At 37.9% G+C, this 17,830-nt stretch overlaps 1 protein-coding gene across 4 annotated transcripts in view; it reads right to left on the minus strand.

Annotated features, from left to right (window-relative positions):
• The window catches only part of LOC100700376 (obg-like ATPase 1), a 45,948-nt gene that overhangs the window by 22,166 nt on the left and 5,952 nt on the right, over positions 1-17,830 (minus strand). For 2 of the 4 annotated variants that reach the window (XM_005452917.4, XM_005452916.4), the window contains 2 exons: positions 16,945-17,072; positions 579-754 (listed from right to left, as the gene is read on the minus strand). In XM_005452917.4, the coding sequence (XP_005452974.1) occupies positions 579-754; positions 16,945-17,072 (304 nt within the window). Of the gene's footprint in view, positions 1-578; positions 755-15,843; positions 15,958-16,512; positions 16,624-16,944; positions 17,073-17,830 lie in introns of those variants that run through there. The other 2 variants (XM_005452920.4, XM_005452919.4) reach the window with 2 other exon arrangements.

Consider the following 17,830-nt stretch of genomic DNA (forward strand, 5'->3'; position numbering starts at 1 on the left):
TTAGCTGCTCAGCCTCATTACTGGAACAATATAACCACCTGAGTGTGTGCGAGCATCCATATATATTTTGATCTAGCATCCAAGATGTGGATTCTTTTCTCATCTTGCCTTGCATTTTGCCCTGCACCACCAAGAACTGAGAATCTTCTGTCAAAGCATATTCTAAACATTTACTGTATTGATAGCAAGGTATAGGCATATGTGTCACCCACTGTATGGCCTCGCACAATTTCCCGAGCTGCTGTAGGTGTATAAGCATGAGCCAGAGCTGTGCCATGATTTGAGTATTACTTTAGATGAAAAGAGCTGTGTGGAAACACTTTCATTAGCCCAGTGCTGTGACCCAGGGTCAGTAGCTGAATAAGTAACTCTCTATTAATGATTTCTACAGCAGAAAACCCCTGACCCCTGATCACTTTCAATCTCAGAAAGGGAAAAATGGGCCAGGGGGAGGGGTGAGACCTATTGGAGGGAGATTAAAAAAACATACTTTTTTTTCCCTTGGCCATGTGTGGGTGGGTTATTATTTGTGCCTTGCTGTGAGGGGGAGCAAAGGGCCTGCTGGGACATTGACTCACATATTCTGGTTTGAGTTTCTTGTCACCGCCTCTAATGGCTGTCTTCTCTAGCTTGTCAATAATAGGGCTGATCATCTCCTCATCCTTCAGCCTCAGCTCCTCGTGGATGATCTCCATGTCCCTCACTGGGTCCACTGTCCCCTCCACATGGATGATATCCTCATCATCAAAAGCACCTGCAGGGATAAGATACAAACACACAGGGAGAGCATCAGTATAAAGGTTTTTTTTCTTCTTCTTAGAAATAACAACAGCACTGCTTTAGATGAACACGTATAATCCAAACAGCAAATTAGGGTAACAGAATCAATGACATTGACTTTTTGGAAATCAAATGCGAAACAGTGATTAGATTCAGCCCAGGAAAATCATTAGTTTTTGCAGAGAATATGAAAAAAAGGCATCCACATAAAAAAGCACAATGTCAGTCATAGAAAAATTCATAACAAATGCAATATTCAGGAATATATTTAATCTTTATTTTCAGTGTGTCAGAACAGTTAGAAACCAGCTCACAGTGTCAAGCCAAGTTCCACTAAAATTGGCTTTAAGTGCAACTAAAACAGGCCTGTCTGTCATTCTGCATGAAGTGGAGAGCATCTGGCCTTGCATTTCCTACTTCTCCGTTTTAAAACTATTAGCCATTTAGTGAAAAAAACATAAAAACCAACAAAAAATGCAGAAAACTAAGCATGATTTAGGAGAAAATGTCAGCATTCTTATATGAAAGAGGACAGCCGTCTTCTAATCATTTGCATCTTAGCTGTGGCTATGCTGGTGATTAGGTAATGAGACTGTGAAGCAGACCATTTAGCCACCAGCGGCTCTTAGGACTCCTTCTGATTCTTCAGCAGTGCTCAGGGTTTGGAAGGGGGGTGGTGGCGGGTGGGGGTGGGGCTGGTGGGTGGGGGTACATCTGGCACATGAGAGTGACAAGCCTTTAACATTAACACTGGCAACTGTAGTGGACAATTCTCCCAAATGTCTTGCAAATATTTTCTTCAGTTTACAAAGAACAGTTTGTGCAGAGCTTGTTTGACAACATGGCATGTTTGAGGGAAAAGAAAGAGCACTGGTGTATTAATCATTCTACAGCACTGGGAACACTGCAGCGTGAAAACAGACTCAGTTCCAAGCGAAACTTCTGCGTTTAATATTTTACTTAACTAAAAGTGTTGTGTTCTAAAGTAAGACATTAAATAGTCACAATTCTACAAAAAACCAAAAAAAAGTCCACGTATATATAATAGTATTACATATCATGTTTATATATAGCTTTTGCTAGATTATCATGAATGGTGAAAGTAGAATTTTACTCTTGCAGGCAAAAAACAGCAAACTATAAAAAAACAACAACAAAATAATTAAACAATTTGAAAGCAATTTTTTTTTTTTCTACTGGTGATTGTCAGGAAGTCACAAAGGCTCCACTCTCTAGGCCTGTGTGTGACTTAACAACCATTCACTGATAATTACTGGAATTCTTTATAGCTTGGACACACAAACAATGGAAACCATGTCAAATATCCACAACATGCAGAAACAACTTTCTTTTGTTTTCCTTTTTACTCCAAGCCATCCATATTTGCATTATTCATCAATAAATCAATTATCAGTTATTACATTATATGAATATGTTCAGTATTTTTACAGCCACCCTTACATGAAAAGTGCTTCAAAATTGTAGGCTACTTGAATAATTGTACCCAAACGGATGGAGCGTCTTTATGAGACATTTTTGTAAACACTGTATAGTTAGATTTGAAATATAGCTGCACACATTGTCATAAATCAGTCAACGACAGCAAGTTTCACTGAAGCATAATAGGAATCCCATCTCATTCAACAAGGAAGTGGCTGTCAGGTGAGTGATGACTTAGCGTTATGTGTTGAGGGGCGTCATGTTTGGAATGTGTATATTTACTAAACTTTATCAACAATCAATAGTCATATCTTGACACCTGAAGGTGTGGAGAACTGTCGACAGGAAGGGCCCTTTGAGATAAAATCTCAACAAGTTCTAACAGTCACATATACGGGAAATATGGATGATTCATAGCTATGCACCACTGACGTGATGAGCAACAGCTTACCTGACTTTCAGGTCTATCTTTACAATGAACTATCACCATATGTGACGCATGTAGATCACTTGAGAGGCTCCTAAAGAGAAGTTTGTTTAGTTTGAACTTTAAAATGAAAACAAATTGACGTCTTTGTTAAGTACACCAAGTAAACAGACGCATTATTTCTGTTATTGCCACCCACGCATGGGCGTATCCAGAGGAAGGGTGCGGGGTGGCACCAACACTCTAAATACTTTTTTTTCTAATATTTGATAAACAATTAAGAGTTAATACTCTTGTGCGGCCACTTTTTATGTTATAAGTCAGAATAGGTAATAGGGCCAAACATGATCCTGAGAACCCCCTTTTTCATTTGGAATGACTCACCACGGATTGACTCGGATATTAATGTAATTAATATAACACCTGCTTGGATCACTTGGGATCCCGGTCCAGCAGGTACCAAAAAAAGTACCTGGTACAACAATTTATATAATTTAAATAAATTATATAAATTAAATATAAAAATTATTTTATTTTATTTTTGATGAAATATTCTGATTTCCCATGGTTCCATCTGCCTTGTTCTTACATTTTTTTAAAAATCCTTTAAGCACCCGTGCACCCACATGATGTGGTAAAATTAAGTTATATGCAAATTAAGTATTTATATTGGAAGGTTTTAGGATAGGTTTCATGCTCCAATGATATTTTAAGAGAGCAAATGACAGCTGGCAAATTGATGCCTTCTCTCCTGCCCTACAGGTTACATTGTTACAAGTAGAAGGCTACACTGTAAACATCATACCTGTAAAGCATCCAAACTAGCATTACAACTGTTACGATTGTTAGCTTAGAGCAACATTATGTCAGAGTGCAGCCTCACAACGCTGCTTTATAAACTTAACAGATAATAACCAGTTCCTCTGATACCAGCAATGAGCTTTTTCATATTTTATACTGACTTGTACCAATGAAGACATCTGTACATGCAGAGTAATATATCTTTCACTGTGTTAAGGAGCCATAAATCCTTGGTTTTCCATAAAAGCAAACTTTTGCAATCAAGCTCTACAAGAAAATGATAGACAACCACAAAAAAAAGCTACATCTTATTAGCCATGCAAGTCAACAGAAGCTGTAGACTTTTGTGCAAGCTGTCATCCTGTGCGTTGTCCTCATGGTGAAATGAACTTATTCAATTACTCTTTGCCTAATCAGGCTGTTTTGGTTCCTCTCCTCTTGCAGAGGTACTCCACAGTATAAACAGTTCACTTACGCCACACAGAAAGGGGCTAATCAGTGGAATTATTGTTTTGCTGCTCCAATTTACCAGCTCCCTGTTCAGCACTGATTGAATGAAAATTTGCTATTGTGTCTGCATGAACTCAGAAAATATAATGCAATGTAATCATTTTGTTAGCTGCAAGAATATACATACATTATAAACAATCATGATGTACAGTTTTAGTGCACTGTGTTGCAGAGGGAAACTGTTCTTTAATTTTGCACATATTAATTAGAGCATAGAGGTTTAAAAAGATACATCCAGTCTTGGCTGGTCTAAGTTTTAATTAAAGCATTAAAATGCATGTATGTTCCTATATTCTTAAAGTAAGGCCATTTATTTTTATAAAAAATTTCTTAAGTAATTAACAATTTTTAAACTATTGTTATATATGTTAATAAAAAAGTAAATTCAAACAAGCTTTCAAGGAAGAAGAGCAGCTGATCACTCACTATTTAGTCATCAACTGCCACTCTCTGCTGACTACCGCATATTCCAAAATAATTTGCTTTAATTAATCTCGCCTAATTTAACATTTGCATCTACTCTACTGCCTTCCCATTCAAGGCTTAGAGCCCAGCAACAAATGCAGAAAGTGAAAGAAAGGAGGGAAATCTGATGGGGCAATCTCCACAATTAGCCTTTAAAAAAATGGGTCGGGGCAGGGCTCGGTGAAGACAGCCCTTATGAAACTGTGGCGCCACACAAAACCACATGCAAGACAGTAAAAACACACAAAAAAAGAAAGAAGAGGTTGGAAAGGCCAACTTTCAGGAGTCAGGTTTGTCTCACAGTTCAGTTTTACTGCTTCTTTTTAAATGGTGTACATTATGAAGAGACCATTAACAGGTGCTCCTTTATTGACAGAACAAAAGGATTAGTCTCTAGAGGTTGTGCAGTGTTCAATGGCTTGATTAGGGATCAGGCTAAGCTCTGTAAAATTACAGCAGCACTGCAGGCAGGTGTAGCCTGAGAAGATAGAACTCAAAGTGATATTTATAAATGAAAAGTATTTAAGAAGACAAAGCCAAAAAAACCAGAAGAAACCTTTTTTTGTCTTCCACACCGTGCAAAACTTCACATCAACAAAATTCACAAATCATAAGTTTAACACAACACCAATACTTTTCTGCCAGGTACACAGACAAAGAAGTCATCTGAGTCAAGTCAAGATCAATACTGATTGAGCTGCTTCCTCTGATGTTGCTACCTGGGAGGATATGTGGTCAACATAATTCAGTCAAATTACAGTATTCATTGACTTCTAACTTCCTGTGCATGTTTTCACATGCAAGATGGGTAAGAGCACATCTGAAGAACTTGCATTCCTCATGCTGCTCTTAAAATGTTCATGCAAACTCAGTGCCGCAATTCTCCTGGTATTCAGAGCAGTAAAAGCTATTTTATGAGTCTGTCAGGAAAAGCACATTATAGATGTCTTCCCGACATAAAAACACAGGCAATACACATACGGGTATCTTCTTGACATTCATTTTAGGATACATGAAACTGACAGCCATATCTGTAGCACATGGCTTCAGTAACAGAGTTTGTGGAAAATTCAGCCTTGTTTCTCTGCCTATATCAATTACAGCAAATACACTGGCTGCTAAAAAGCAGTTTGATTCCTGAAAATACTGGGTTGTAGCCCTTTAGAGATATACTCATGTTTTCTACATGTTTCTAAAAATAGATCATAGTGCTCAATAGTATGAATATCAGTACCTCACAGAGTGCCTCCAGTTCCTATGTAATCTACTGACAGCTGAAAAATCTAATGGTAAACTGAGTTTTAAAAGTGCATCTTTCCACCAGGTTTCATATCATATATGTGTAGGGAAAAGTCGTTCAGACATGTCTGATCCGTGTGCAGCTGAAAACTGAATGTTGTGGGTAGTCTGTTCTCCCAAACTGACTACAGACAGAAACAACGGTATTAATTCACTTATCATTAGCTTAACCTCTGTCATTTCATTCATTTTGTTAAACCGCTGAGCGTGAGAGTGCCTTGATTGAAAGGAACTGTCATATGCAGACCACTGTTGTCCCACATCATTCAGAGAACAAACCTTTTTAGATCCCTAACTACTATAGTGCCGCTGATTGCACAGACACCAGCAATTTCCTAACCAACCGCCACCTGAACAATGATGTGTTCAGCTTTCAGGCCCTCCAGCCTTTCAAAGGTGAATCATTTCACAGTTTGGAACGAGATCTCCATAGCAACTCCCTTTTGAAGGGTTTAGAATCACCATCCAATAATTCTATGATCATCGGGCCTTGCCATTCCCAGTGGTTCTTTTCACAGCGGACAGGCAAGGGGGGCATGGGGAGGAAGCAGGAAGATTCTACAGTCTATTTCAGGCAATTCATCTTGCAGGCCCATTAGAATTCAAAATATTGCGACCTTCAATCACTGAGCATGTTATCTGGAGCTGTGGCGATCTCCAGTCAAGATGGGTAGACATTTTTCTCTAATCATCCACGATGAGTGGAGGCTGACAAAAACTCTTCATTCTCGCTGAAGCAAAATGCTCATTTAAATGCTGTGACAGCACCTCGACACAGCCTGAAAACACACAAAAGGAGGACGATCCCATGGCAACTAAATGGTGGAGATTTTAAAGTTTAAGTATTGGTTAAAACAACAGCTTAGAAAAGCAAAGATTCGCATACATGTCAGGAAAGATTTTTTTTTTTATCAGCAGTTTAAATGAACAATTATTACTTTTTACCAATGAATAGAAAGAAAGGCAGGTGGCAGGACCCAGCAAGGCAGTCGTACAAGGTGAATCATTCCTTGTATGGCGAGGAAAGTAGATCACTTTCTCCTTGTAAACTATTTAATCTGAAAACAACACTGTTTACACTTTGATTTTAATCCTATACACAACTTGCTTTAATGTGCCAAAATTACCTCTGATTTGCTTTTACTGTGTAGTTTTCAGCTTTAAGTTGCATTATTTATTATCTGCACTGCCTACACTGCACTTACCTAGAAATCTAAAGAGGCCCTTGCAGGTATAAATGCTGTCAAAGGCTTCTACCACTTGTACAGGCTGTTGCCATAGGCTCTGCATAGATTTACTATAGGAAAATAATTCAGGCGTGAAGGGGCCTCCACACTGGAATCAATTCACAGCGATGTGGTGACCAGAGAACACAGAAAGTCGATGACTTTTGGCAACTTATGGCCAGGTCCCCAGTTAGACTTTTGGCAACTCTGAGGGAAACCAATAAAGTGACAGTGATAGTGAAGGATAACCTGGATCAACATATGACAAGATTGTAAATACAGGGTTGCCTAGGCAACTGGAGGTTGAAATTTTCCTCAGCAACCAACTTTCAACTACAAAACAATGGTTCCTTTGTGGACGTCCCCTAAGTTTTACAATGATTTATCCTTAAAAATTTTTGTTAATTTGTTTTGTTTGCCTGTTTTTGTTTTTCATAATGTTATATAAAATTGTTATAATAATATAATATAATGTATTATATAAATTGTATTATTTGTTATCATTTGTTAAATATTGCTACTACTGCTACTACTAATAATAATAACATTTATTATTACTTGTTTTAACAGCATAGTGTTTTCACCCTTCCTTCTTGATTTTGATCTTTTTTAAGCTATTCAGCAGTTTGGGAATACTTGTCATATGCATTATTCTATAAATAACGCATATGACAAGTGTAGAGCAGGTCATCTACTAATCAGGAGGTCAGTGGTTCGATACCCGTCTTGTCCAGTCTCCACACTGAAGTATCCTTGGGCAAAATACGAAGCCCCAAGTTACACTTATTGGAGTATGAGGCGTGAATGGGCAAAAGCACTTTGAAGGCTCCATTAGAGTATAAAAGCACTGAATAAGTATCAGTCCATTTACCATGTTGCTATTTGAACGATCTATCATTCAGCATTACTGGTGCCTTCACAGATGTTACCCATGTGCACTAACATACCCCCCATACCATCTGATGTTCCTTCCCTCTTTAGCAAGGAGGTGATTTATCAGACAACAGGACAGTTTGCCAATTGCACTTGTCTTAAATGAGATCAGGCTCAGAGATGGCCACAGCATTTCTGGAGCTCATGCTCACTTACAGTAATTTCCACAAGCATTCTTGAGCCTGTGCAATGATTTCCAATAAAGAATATTATCTAGTTTCATGCTTCTCAATACTGAGTGTTAGCACACTGAGATTGCTTTAGATTCTCTTAGTCTGTTTATATTATGTGCCATTGATGATTTGACACTTTCTAAACTGATGAGAACATGACTGGACTCATTACTCCGGTATATTAAGCTCATTTTACTGTTTAGCATAGCTTATAGGAAAAAGGGGGAAAAAATCATTGAAAAAGACAAAAATATACATTTTCTTTTAATGTTTATCTTTGTATTACTTCCTCTGCATTCACCTAAGTTGGCCCACACACTGTTAACAGAGTTCCAAATGTTCATGATGCTACTGCTATAAATGGTAAATGGTCTGCATTTGTATAGCGCTTTACACTACATTCAGTCATTCACACACACTGGTGATGGCAAGCTACATTGTAGCCACAGCTGCCCTGGGGCGCACTGACAGAGGCGAGGCTGCCGGACACTGGCGCCACCGGGCCCTCTGACCACCACCAGTAGGCAAACATGGGGTTAGTATCTTGCCCAAGGATATTTGGCATGCAGCCTGGAGCAGCCTGGGATCGAACCACTGACCTTCTGGTTAGTGGCTGACCTGCTCTGCCACCTGAGCTACAGCCACCCGAATTAAAAATTCCCACCAAAATGCCGTATGCTTATGTTTATGTAATGTTTGCTAAAAACTACAGCCCCCTGCTGTTTAATCGTTAATCAGGACTCGATGTTTCATAATGAATTTATATGTTTTTTTTTAATTTTCCATGGGAAAGGCAAGTCTGGAAGTATTAATTCACAAATGCTTTCAATATTAAAGCTGACTCACATATTGTTGCTTTACTTGTTCCGATAAGGGGGGGAAAATACACCTTGACATGAAAGAAAATAAAAGATATTACTCTAAAAACAAAACAGTTTTACTGCATATGTTTACTATTAGCTAAATAAACTCAATTACATACCCTAGTTTGTGTACTTTTAGTTATTTTTTGGACAAGAGACCACATGTAAGACATTAATGAGGACATTTAAACACAACAGTTATTGTAGTGTATTTGTGCTGTAATGTTGAATGATGTGTACATGTTTTCACTGTTTGTTTTTCATTATTTTATTAACAAAAGGCTGCTAACAAAATTAAAATTGCTTTTAGAAAAGTACCCACAGCTTTTGAAAGTTCAACAGAAGATTTTGCAACTGAGCGGCTGACAACTTCATACACGGTGAGCACGCTGCGCTAGGTGACGTCTATTGGACGTTAGTCAAGTTTAAAAATTTGTGAGCTGGTGAGTGATAGGGCTGAATTCTTGGAGAACAGCCATTACTGGCGTCAGTGGGGAGGCAAGTCAGCCATAAATCATCTCTGTCTGAATAGCTGATCCAGTTTGCTTGTAGCGCCTATAGCTAAACAATCGGTTTGATTTTTTTCACTGCGAGCATTAAGCAAAGTGTGGGATGACGTCTGAACGATGCAATAAACAAACACAAAGGTCTCACTAACTAACCTGGCATCTCCTGCCTTCATGTATTCATCAGATAAGGGTGACTCATGTGGAAGTCCGTGAAGACAAAGAATGTCTTTAAATCATCAACTTTTTGTAGATGTTGTCACTTTTAAGGTATTTTGATTTGAATCCCAGAACCTCCACCACCCACAACTGAAATAGATAAAAGCACTCCCAAAGTTTTTGACGAATTCTTGATTCATTTAACTAACTTGCCCTTCATTTGTCTTTACGTTTTACCTGCACTTACAATAGGTTGGAATACTCCAACCTGCTCCTGCTTAAAATTCAAACTTGCAATATCATCTTTGTCTTCTATATATGAATATACTTGCACTTTACATTATAGCCCAATAAACGATGATTTGACCTGCACCTTCAAAGTCTACAAAACAAAGGAAATTAAGGAATTTAGTCGTACATCATGTATATTCCATTTTTAAAAGACTTAACAAAAATTATGCAAGCTAGTTTGGAGTCCACCCAGTGTCTTTGTAATATTGCACTCGGTGAGTTGCAGATTATGCAACAGCAGTATAAATTATGTTTTCCAGGTGTCTAAGACTTCAAACTAAGTACATGACTTATCCTCAGAATTAAAGAAGTTCATCGGTTATTGGTATCCAACTAAGCTCTGATTCACAGTGCATTAACTGTGCATCTAGTTTGCAATGTGTACAGACTTTAGCAACTTTTTTCTAGTAAAAATTTGCAGTAGATGCAAAGATCTGTACATGTCTCAAACAGCACCAACTGTGTAAATATAAAGTAGCGTAGCATACAGACTGGGAGCAAGGAAAAGCCATTACCTGGCTCTGCCAAAAGGAACCAAAATCTACTTTACCTGCTCAACTAAATCCTACGAATGAAAACATGGCATCTTGTGTTTTTAATCCAATCAAAAACATGAAATTCAGGGACGTTAGTGTTGGATTATTTTTTGGCCGGGGAGTCTGGTTCTAGCTTTGAGGTTGAAAAACAACCAGAAGAGGATAGATCAGAGCCAGGAAGTGCTGTTCCTTTAGCATAATGGCCAAACTGCAATTTCTTCATTCATTATATGATGCACACTGGTCTGTAATGTAAGTTTTCCTCTTTAACATTTGTTACTGTTCAATTTCCTCCTTAGCAAATGTTAAGGAGGAAATTGAACAGTAAAAGAGATCTTTCTAACCATCACAAACCTTAGAATTTCCTTTTTCCAGTAGCATCTGGAACGTCTAGAAATGTCATATAATCATTTTTTAACCCATTTATATGTGCTGACTTATAAATGGCTGGCAGTCTTAAATGGAGAAGGGCAGTAATGTTCATGTTCATGTTTTAAGGTCAAAAACCCAAATGCCTGTGGAAAAAGAAGGATTTTCTTTATCATATGTTTTGTGAGCTTTCCAGTTTTCTTCAATACTTTGAAGATGTTTTTCAAAACATTCATGTTTATTTTTTAATGAATACAATTTTAGGTTTGTAACACCACAGAAAAAAACAGCTATGAATAGAACTGCTAAAACTGTTCTTCACAACTTCCCAACATACACGCTGCTGTTATTGTATGTTTTGATTTGCCCGCAACACTCTGCAGTTGCTAACTAATTACTACTAGGATGGCATCAAACGATAACTTACAAATTAATAGACAACATCAGCTCCACAAAGGGCACAGCTATGTAACATCTACACTGCTATCATAATTAAGATCTCATTTGATTGATCGACTTTAGTTTTCTAAATGTTTAAACTGAACCTTCAGGCAGTAGGAGAACCTCAACTTAACCAGGAATTCAGGTGCTGAAAGTCTACGCCAAAAATAACAGCTACTTTCCAGTCTGCTGCCCACAACCACAGAAAGTCCCTGAAGATTAAATGCACCCGGTATCTTTAGGCTAGATTCTTCCTGAGTGCCGTGCAACCATAAATAAGTCTTCATTAGAAGTGAACTAGAGGTTTCCTGCAGTGATGTGGGGCACTGTGTGAGCATTCAAACATCTAATTGCTGGAAACCAAACATCTGGGAATAAGGCCAGGTGGGCTGGCAGAGTTATAGCGGGGAACAGAGGAGTAGATGAAGTAGAACATGTCTGTGTCTTGTCACAGACAGTAACGATCCAAACACTTTCCAGTCAGTGCAAAAGGGCTGGGAACAGTTAGACTGCAAAGTATTTTGTTGGGAGACCAGGAAACGCCGTGCATTCAGCAGAATCGGCTTTCAGGATGTCACCGTGTGCTCTAATAGATTTCGGAAGGCATTGTTGAAAGCAAATCCTCTGTTTAAACAGCCTTTTCAAAGGTATTAGGGGATGAAAAATATTCATAATGTGCAGACCCAAAATCAAAGGAAAATACGTTTTTATTACAGCCTGGAAAAAGTTACAGTTATAGCCCTTAACAGAAAAGGAAATGTGGCAAAATAAGACCAGACAGGCTGGGGGGGAAATCGTTCTGATATTTAAAGTTTCATCGGGTTCAGGCCGTCGTTTGTGCGCTCCATTTGCACTAACAATCATCCAACTGCACTGACCTTTTTTCCTGATTAATCTCTCTCCATAGTGTCTATATAAACTCTTGTGCTAATTCCAAAAAAATAACAAAACATACCACTCCAGGCACAAAAAAGTGCGATTCCCCACAACCATATAATCAAGCTATATAAAAGCAGTGGCTTCAGTGTTGCAGTCTGCTTAACACCACATAGATATAATTACAAAACAAAAGCGGGTATGTTTAATGGTTAACTTGTGAAACAAACCACATTGTTTCCAGGGACTTCACAAGAGTGGGAAACAATGGTATGCCAGAACAGATAGTTGAAGACACACACACACACACACACACACACACACACACACAGAAGCTTTCGATTTCTATTTCCGATTGTCAGGAATGTTTGTCTTCTTTGTGCGACTAGAAACAAAAGAGATGGTTTTGGGTGAGGATCTAGTTTTTACATTTGGTCCAACTTTGGGTCGTTTTAACCACATATAACCTATGAAAGTATTACTAATATACAGCTCACAAAAATGACAACAATCTGGTCACGCTGTTTAAAATAAGATGCAAAATACATGTTTTTTTGTTGTTGTTTTTAAAGTGATATATCTCTGTGTAGGTTCACACTCATCCAGGTAATAGTAGTCTTAAGAGCTTGAAAAAAGAAAGCAACAGGACTTCTTTAAAGTCCAGTTGCTTTCTTTTTTCAAGCTCTTCAGATTTATGATCTATCATATACATATATATATATATCTATATATATATCTATATATATCTATATATCTATATATATATCTATATATATCTATATATATATCTATATATATATATATATATATATATATATATATCTATATATCTATATATATATATATATATATATATATATATATATATATATATTAAAAAACTATTTTCTGCATTGGTCAAACCCTAAACCAGGCTGGTGTGTGGGGATGAGCACTGCCTTACTATCATCATGTTGAACCCCTTTTGGCTTCAGAAATTCCTTAAGTCTTCAGGGCATAGATTCATCAAGGTGCTGGAAACATTCATCAGAGATTTTGGTCCATGTTGACATGACAGCATCACACAGTTTTGCAGACTTGTTGGCTGCACATACATAATGAGAGGCTCCTGTTCTACCACATCCCAAAGGTAAATGGACTGATTCTTATATAGCGCTTTTCTACTCTCCCTGAGCACTCAAAGTGCTTAAAGGGATCTTTATTGGATTGAGATCTGGTGTCTGCGGAGGTCATCTGAGTGCTGTGAATTTCTTTTCATGTTCAAGAAACCAGTTTAAAATGATCTGAGCTTTGTGACATGGCACGCTATCCTGCTGGAGGCAGCGATCAGAGAATGGGTACTCTGTGGTTATAACAAGATGGACATAATCGACATGAATACTTAGGTAGGCTGTGACATTTAAGCAATGCTCAGTTGACACTGAGGGGCCCAAATATCCCATATACTATAAAACCACCACCAGCCTTAATCACTAATACAGGAAGGAGGAAGCACGAAGGGAGTGACTTTTTAAGTGGGAGGTAATTTCAAATGTTCAGTGTTTCTATCAGCTCAACAAACATCAGCAAACACACAAACTGTTTGCGTGCAGTTTGTTGCACAGTGTGTTGATAGCTAAAGGTCCAACTGCTATATTTCACAGGAAGTGAAAAGTACGGAGACCCACAAGGGACATTGGAGAAAAAATCCCAAGTTGCTTCTGCGTGTTTTTTTTCACCCAGTGTCCTTTCAGGTCTCCAAAGCAAAGAATGTGAGATAACTTCACTCAGAGATAAAGAAAGATGTAAGAAAAGACAGGAGAGGAAGAAGAGATTAAAAGGTAAGGACTGCTCAGTGACGCTTAATAAACTGCAAATTTAAAGCTTACATGTAATGTCATAATTTTATCACATATTGGATCTGTATATGATGTCTTTTTTTCTGCAAAACAAACCACACTATACTAACTTTGTGTTAGTATAGTGTTGGACTGGCACACAGTGGCTGTGGAGCTTATGGTCAGAGTTAGGTTACATCAAGTGTAGCAGAGAATAATCTGCATTTAAGATGATATTACTTATAATAATTCACTGAATTCCAACTTCATACCAACTATATACTGTCTATAAAGATAATATAAAAAGTATAGTGTCAGTGTCTGTGTATGAGATAGAAATCAGCCAGGAAAGCTCGTGAAGCTGCTGACATCTTGTTGAATTCAGTTGTGTAAATCCACAAAGAGCAGCAGGTCAGCTGATCACAGCATGTAGACTAAGAAAATCTACTGAAGCTCACATTCTGTGATTCTTCTCTATGCTCAGACACTATGTAACAACAACCATGCCACAACCAAATTCACTTAAACCACCTTTCTTTCCCATTCTGATGCTCAGTTTGAACTTCAGTGGGTCATCTTGAACATGTCTACATGCCTAAATGCATTGCGCTGCTGCCATGTCATTGGATGATTAGATATTGCCATTAACGAGCGGTTGAACAAAGCGGTCAGTGAGTGTAGATAGCAGAGTGTCTAATTTAACCTATGAGTCACAGCTATGCATTGAGTGACACCACTTTAGCTCTGCTAAACACTACATGAATAAATAAAGGGTAAATGACTCCTGAACGGACACGAAAGCAATCTCCAATAAAAGCACTATTTAAACTTGTTTGTGTAACATTTGCTAAGAACTACAGTTTTGCCAGGATATGCCATATTGTTTATTAAAAATGAAACAATGAAAAACCCTGTTTTAGCTTATTTGCCTGTGGCCACTTAGCATGCTCATGAACACACAGCAGCTTGCACCGTAAACATTAGCTGCATCCTCAGTTCTGCTGCCAGTTTATGTTTTCAACACCAAGGAAAGTGTTCAACAATCTAGCCCTCGGCTATATTGGGAAACTGTAGTAGCTATAACATACACAGGCCATTTTAGCCTTCCCAGACTTTTAGCTCCTGCAGCATTGGCTCCAAAACATCCACTGCTTCATCTACACTTTGCCTCAGTTGGCACTGCAGAGCACTGACTGCAGCTGAACCCTCAGGCCTCTTGTAGTTCTGTTTGTGGTGCTCAGTGCCTCGATATCAGATGATTGGATAGCATTATCATCTGTTGATTACTGTCATCTCTGTCAGTATCTCTTTCAGTGCTGTCTGTATCTTTTCTTTTCAATACCTTGTACATCTGATACTTTCATTTTGGGAGTTAGTAATGTTTTAATATTCACTGTACTGAACAAGCTGCAGTTATTTCAAAGAAATTCAGTCCAAAATCAGCAAGTTGTGGTGAGAACTCCAACAACTTGTGAAGAGGTGTAAACAGAACTGAATATACACACATGTGGAACGAACTACTCTCTAAGATAAAAGTGATTATCTATTATCTATATTATCTTTATATCAGTGCATAAGGTTGTTTGTAAATAGACTAGTATGGATTTTTTTGCATAATAAAGTAATATGTTCATGAGTACAATGGTGTGGTTCAGTGATGTGTCTCTTGGACAGCAGCTGCAGTAACTGGCATGGAGGAATATCCTAAAGAGTCCTTGGGAGTAGAATTAATTCTCTGTCTTTTTCCTTTGATTTGCTAAAAATTAAAACAAAAATATATATAGTATATATATATATATATAAGAAACCAAAGGGCGAGCACATCAGTAGCAGACCAACAGATTTATTGTAAGAGCAAAAAAAAAAAGGATTATTTGCCTGTGATTCCAGAAAAAGTCCATAAAAACTGAGCTGACAAAAGTTAACCTCACCTGACACGTCTCATCCATTCTGTAAATCATTACTAAGTTTCAGCAGGTGGTCTTCTAGCTCCACGTCTCACATACTACAGAGTCACCATGCAGAAAGGCTATTTGAAAACTGCACTGAAACAGAAGTAATATGTTTGTCAGTGATACACAGAGACAACTAGGAACAATATAGAAAAATGGCCTTAATCTTAACCCTTTCTGTCCGTCTGCTCTGTGCCTGTCACAGCCGACTTTAATCAGAGCTCCTTTCACACTGTGGGAAAGTCAATAACAGCATACAATCAGCAAACAAATTCAGCTATTTTTAAATGGGGCCTCTGCATTCATTTCAGTTGCTGTAATTTGAATTATTCTAGCGTGTAACACTTTAATTGTCTAAGACAAAGACCATGTCAGAGACACAGAAGAACTGGAGGCAGGGGAAGACTTAGAAAGTGGTTTGAAGGCTGTCTCGCTGAGGGCCAGACTGGGAATAATTTGATGAGATAATTACATCTGCACTTTCACAGTAACAGCAGGCAGCATTTAGAATCATAGCAAATAAACAACATCATTAGTAACATTCGATATAGGTGACAAAAGATTAGAATAGATTTACTGTTTTTTTTAAAAAACAAACAAAAAAAAGGACAAAATTTCATAGATTTTATTTATCAATAACTTACTTACCTCTTCTGTACCCAAACCTAATCAAAAGTGGCATTAGGGATCATGTTACAATAATAAGCAGCGCTCCTTCTCAACAGTCCTGTGATGTTTCCAGCCCTCAGAATATGCTACTGATTGTGTGAAGTCGAAACCAGGCACTCCCCACTACTGTGATTCTCATTGAGGGAGCCTCCCAGTAGGAATGTGAGGTTTGGCCTGACTTCATTAATTCTGACTGGTATGTTCATCTTGGCACCGACCACACAAGATGCCCTGCTAGCAAAGCTCCACTAAAACTGCGGCTGCTGCTTTCAGATGTCTGGTTTTGGAGTCCTGGTATTATCAAATGTTGCCTGTGCAACTGTTTTAGCACTAGTATGAAATATTATATATTAAGCATTTCATGATTTCCTAATGATGAAATCCCAAATATATTTATGCATATATACTCACGTGTCATGTGGAAGATGCCATCACAGGCGTTGATGTGGGACAGGAAGGCATTTCCCAGGCCTTGGCCAGCATGAGCACCTTTCACCAGACCAGCAATGTCAACAACATTAAGAAAAGCTGGGATTTTGCTGCAACAAAAAGGGAAAAAAAGAAAAAAAGGAAACAGTCAGATAATTCAGATGAAAATGGAAACATATTTTTGTGCTTCAGTCCAATACAATTCAATATGAAGTATGCTCAGGTTAATAGATCACAGTGAACTCATGGGTGGGTTTCCTGGTTGATGTGTTGCTGTTTTCTACTACAATATAATATAAAGTGCTGTGAAATTTGAAAGCTGATGGTGTAGTACGAGGCAGACAAAGTATCAGAGATTATAATAATGTTATAATAACAATTTTATTCCAGTCATTCTACTAAAAAAAGCAGGATCTACCCACATTTCAGAGTAAGGGTAAACTATTTTGCTATATTTTTATTTATTTATTTTTTATTTCAAAAACTACAGTGCTGTGCTAAAGTCTTGAGCCACCCCTGATTTCTTCATGTGTTGCCTCAAATGAGCCAGGCTTTCTTCTATTTTTTTAAAGTTGACTTGAGTCATAGTTCTTCACTTTCTAAAGGTTTTTGGCTGCTTTTCACTCATTTTCAGTCCAGACTGTATATCTGACCCTTTTCAGAGGAGTGATTTTTTGTTTATAAAGCCACCTAACACTATTATTCATTCAAGCATAAAAAGGCATCTGACTCAAGGGAGGAAGCAGTGTTGTGCTCATTGATAACAGACAGCTTAGCAAATAACCAGTTTTAAATGGGATCTTTAGGCATTTTGTTACTTGAAAACTCCCCAAAACAAGCAATTTGTTCCAAATTCTAAAAATTATTC

Source organism: Oreochromis niloticus, linkage group LG16, assembly GCF_001858045.2.
Source record: "Oreochromis niloticus isolate F11D_XX linkage group LG16, O_niloticus_UMD_NMBU, whole genome shotgun sequence".
Taxonomy (NCBI): domain Eukaryota; kingdom Metazoa; phylum Chordata; class Actinopteri; order Cichliformes; family Cichlidae; genus Oreochromis; species Oreochromis niloticus.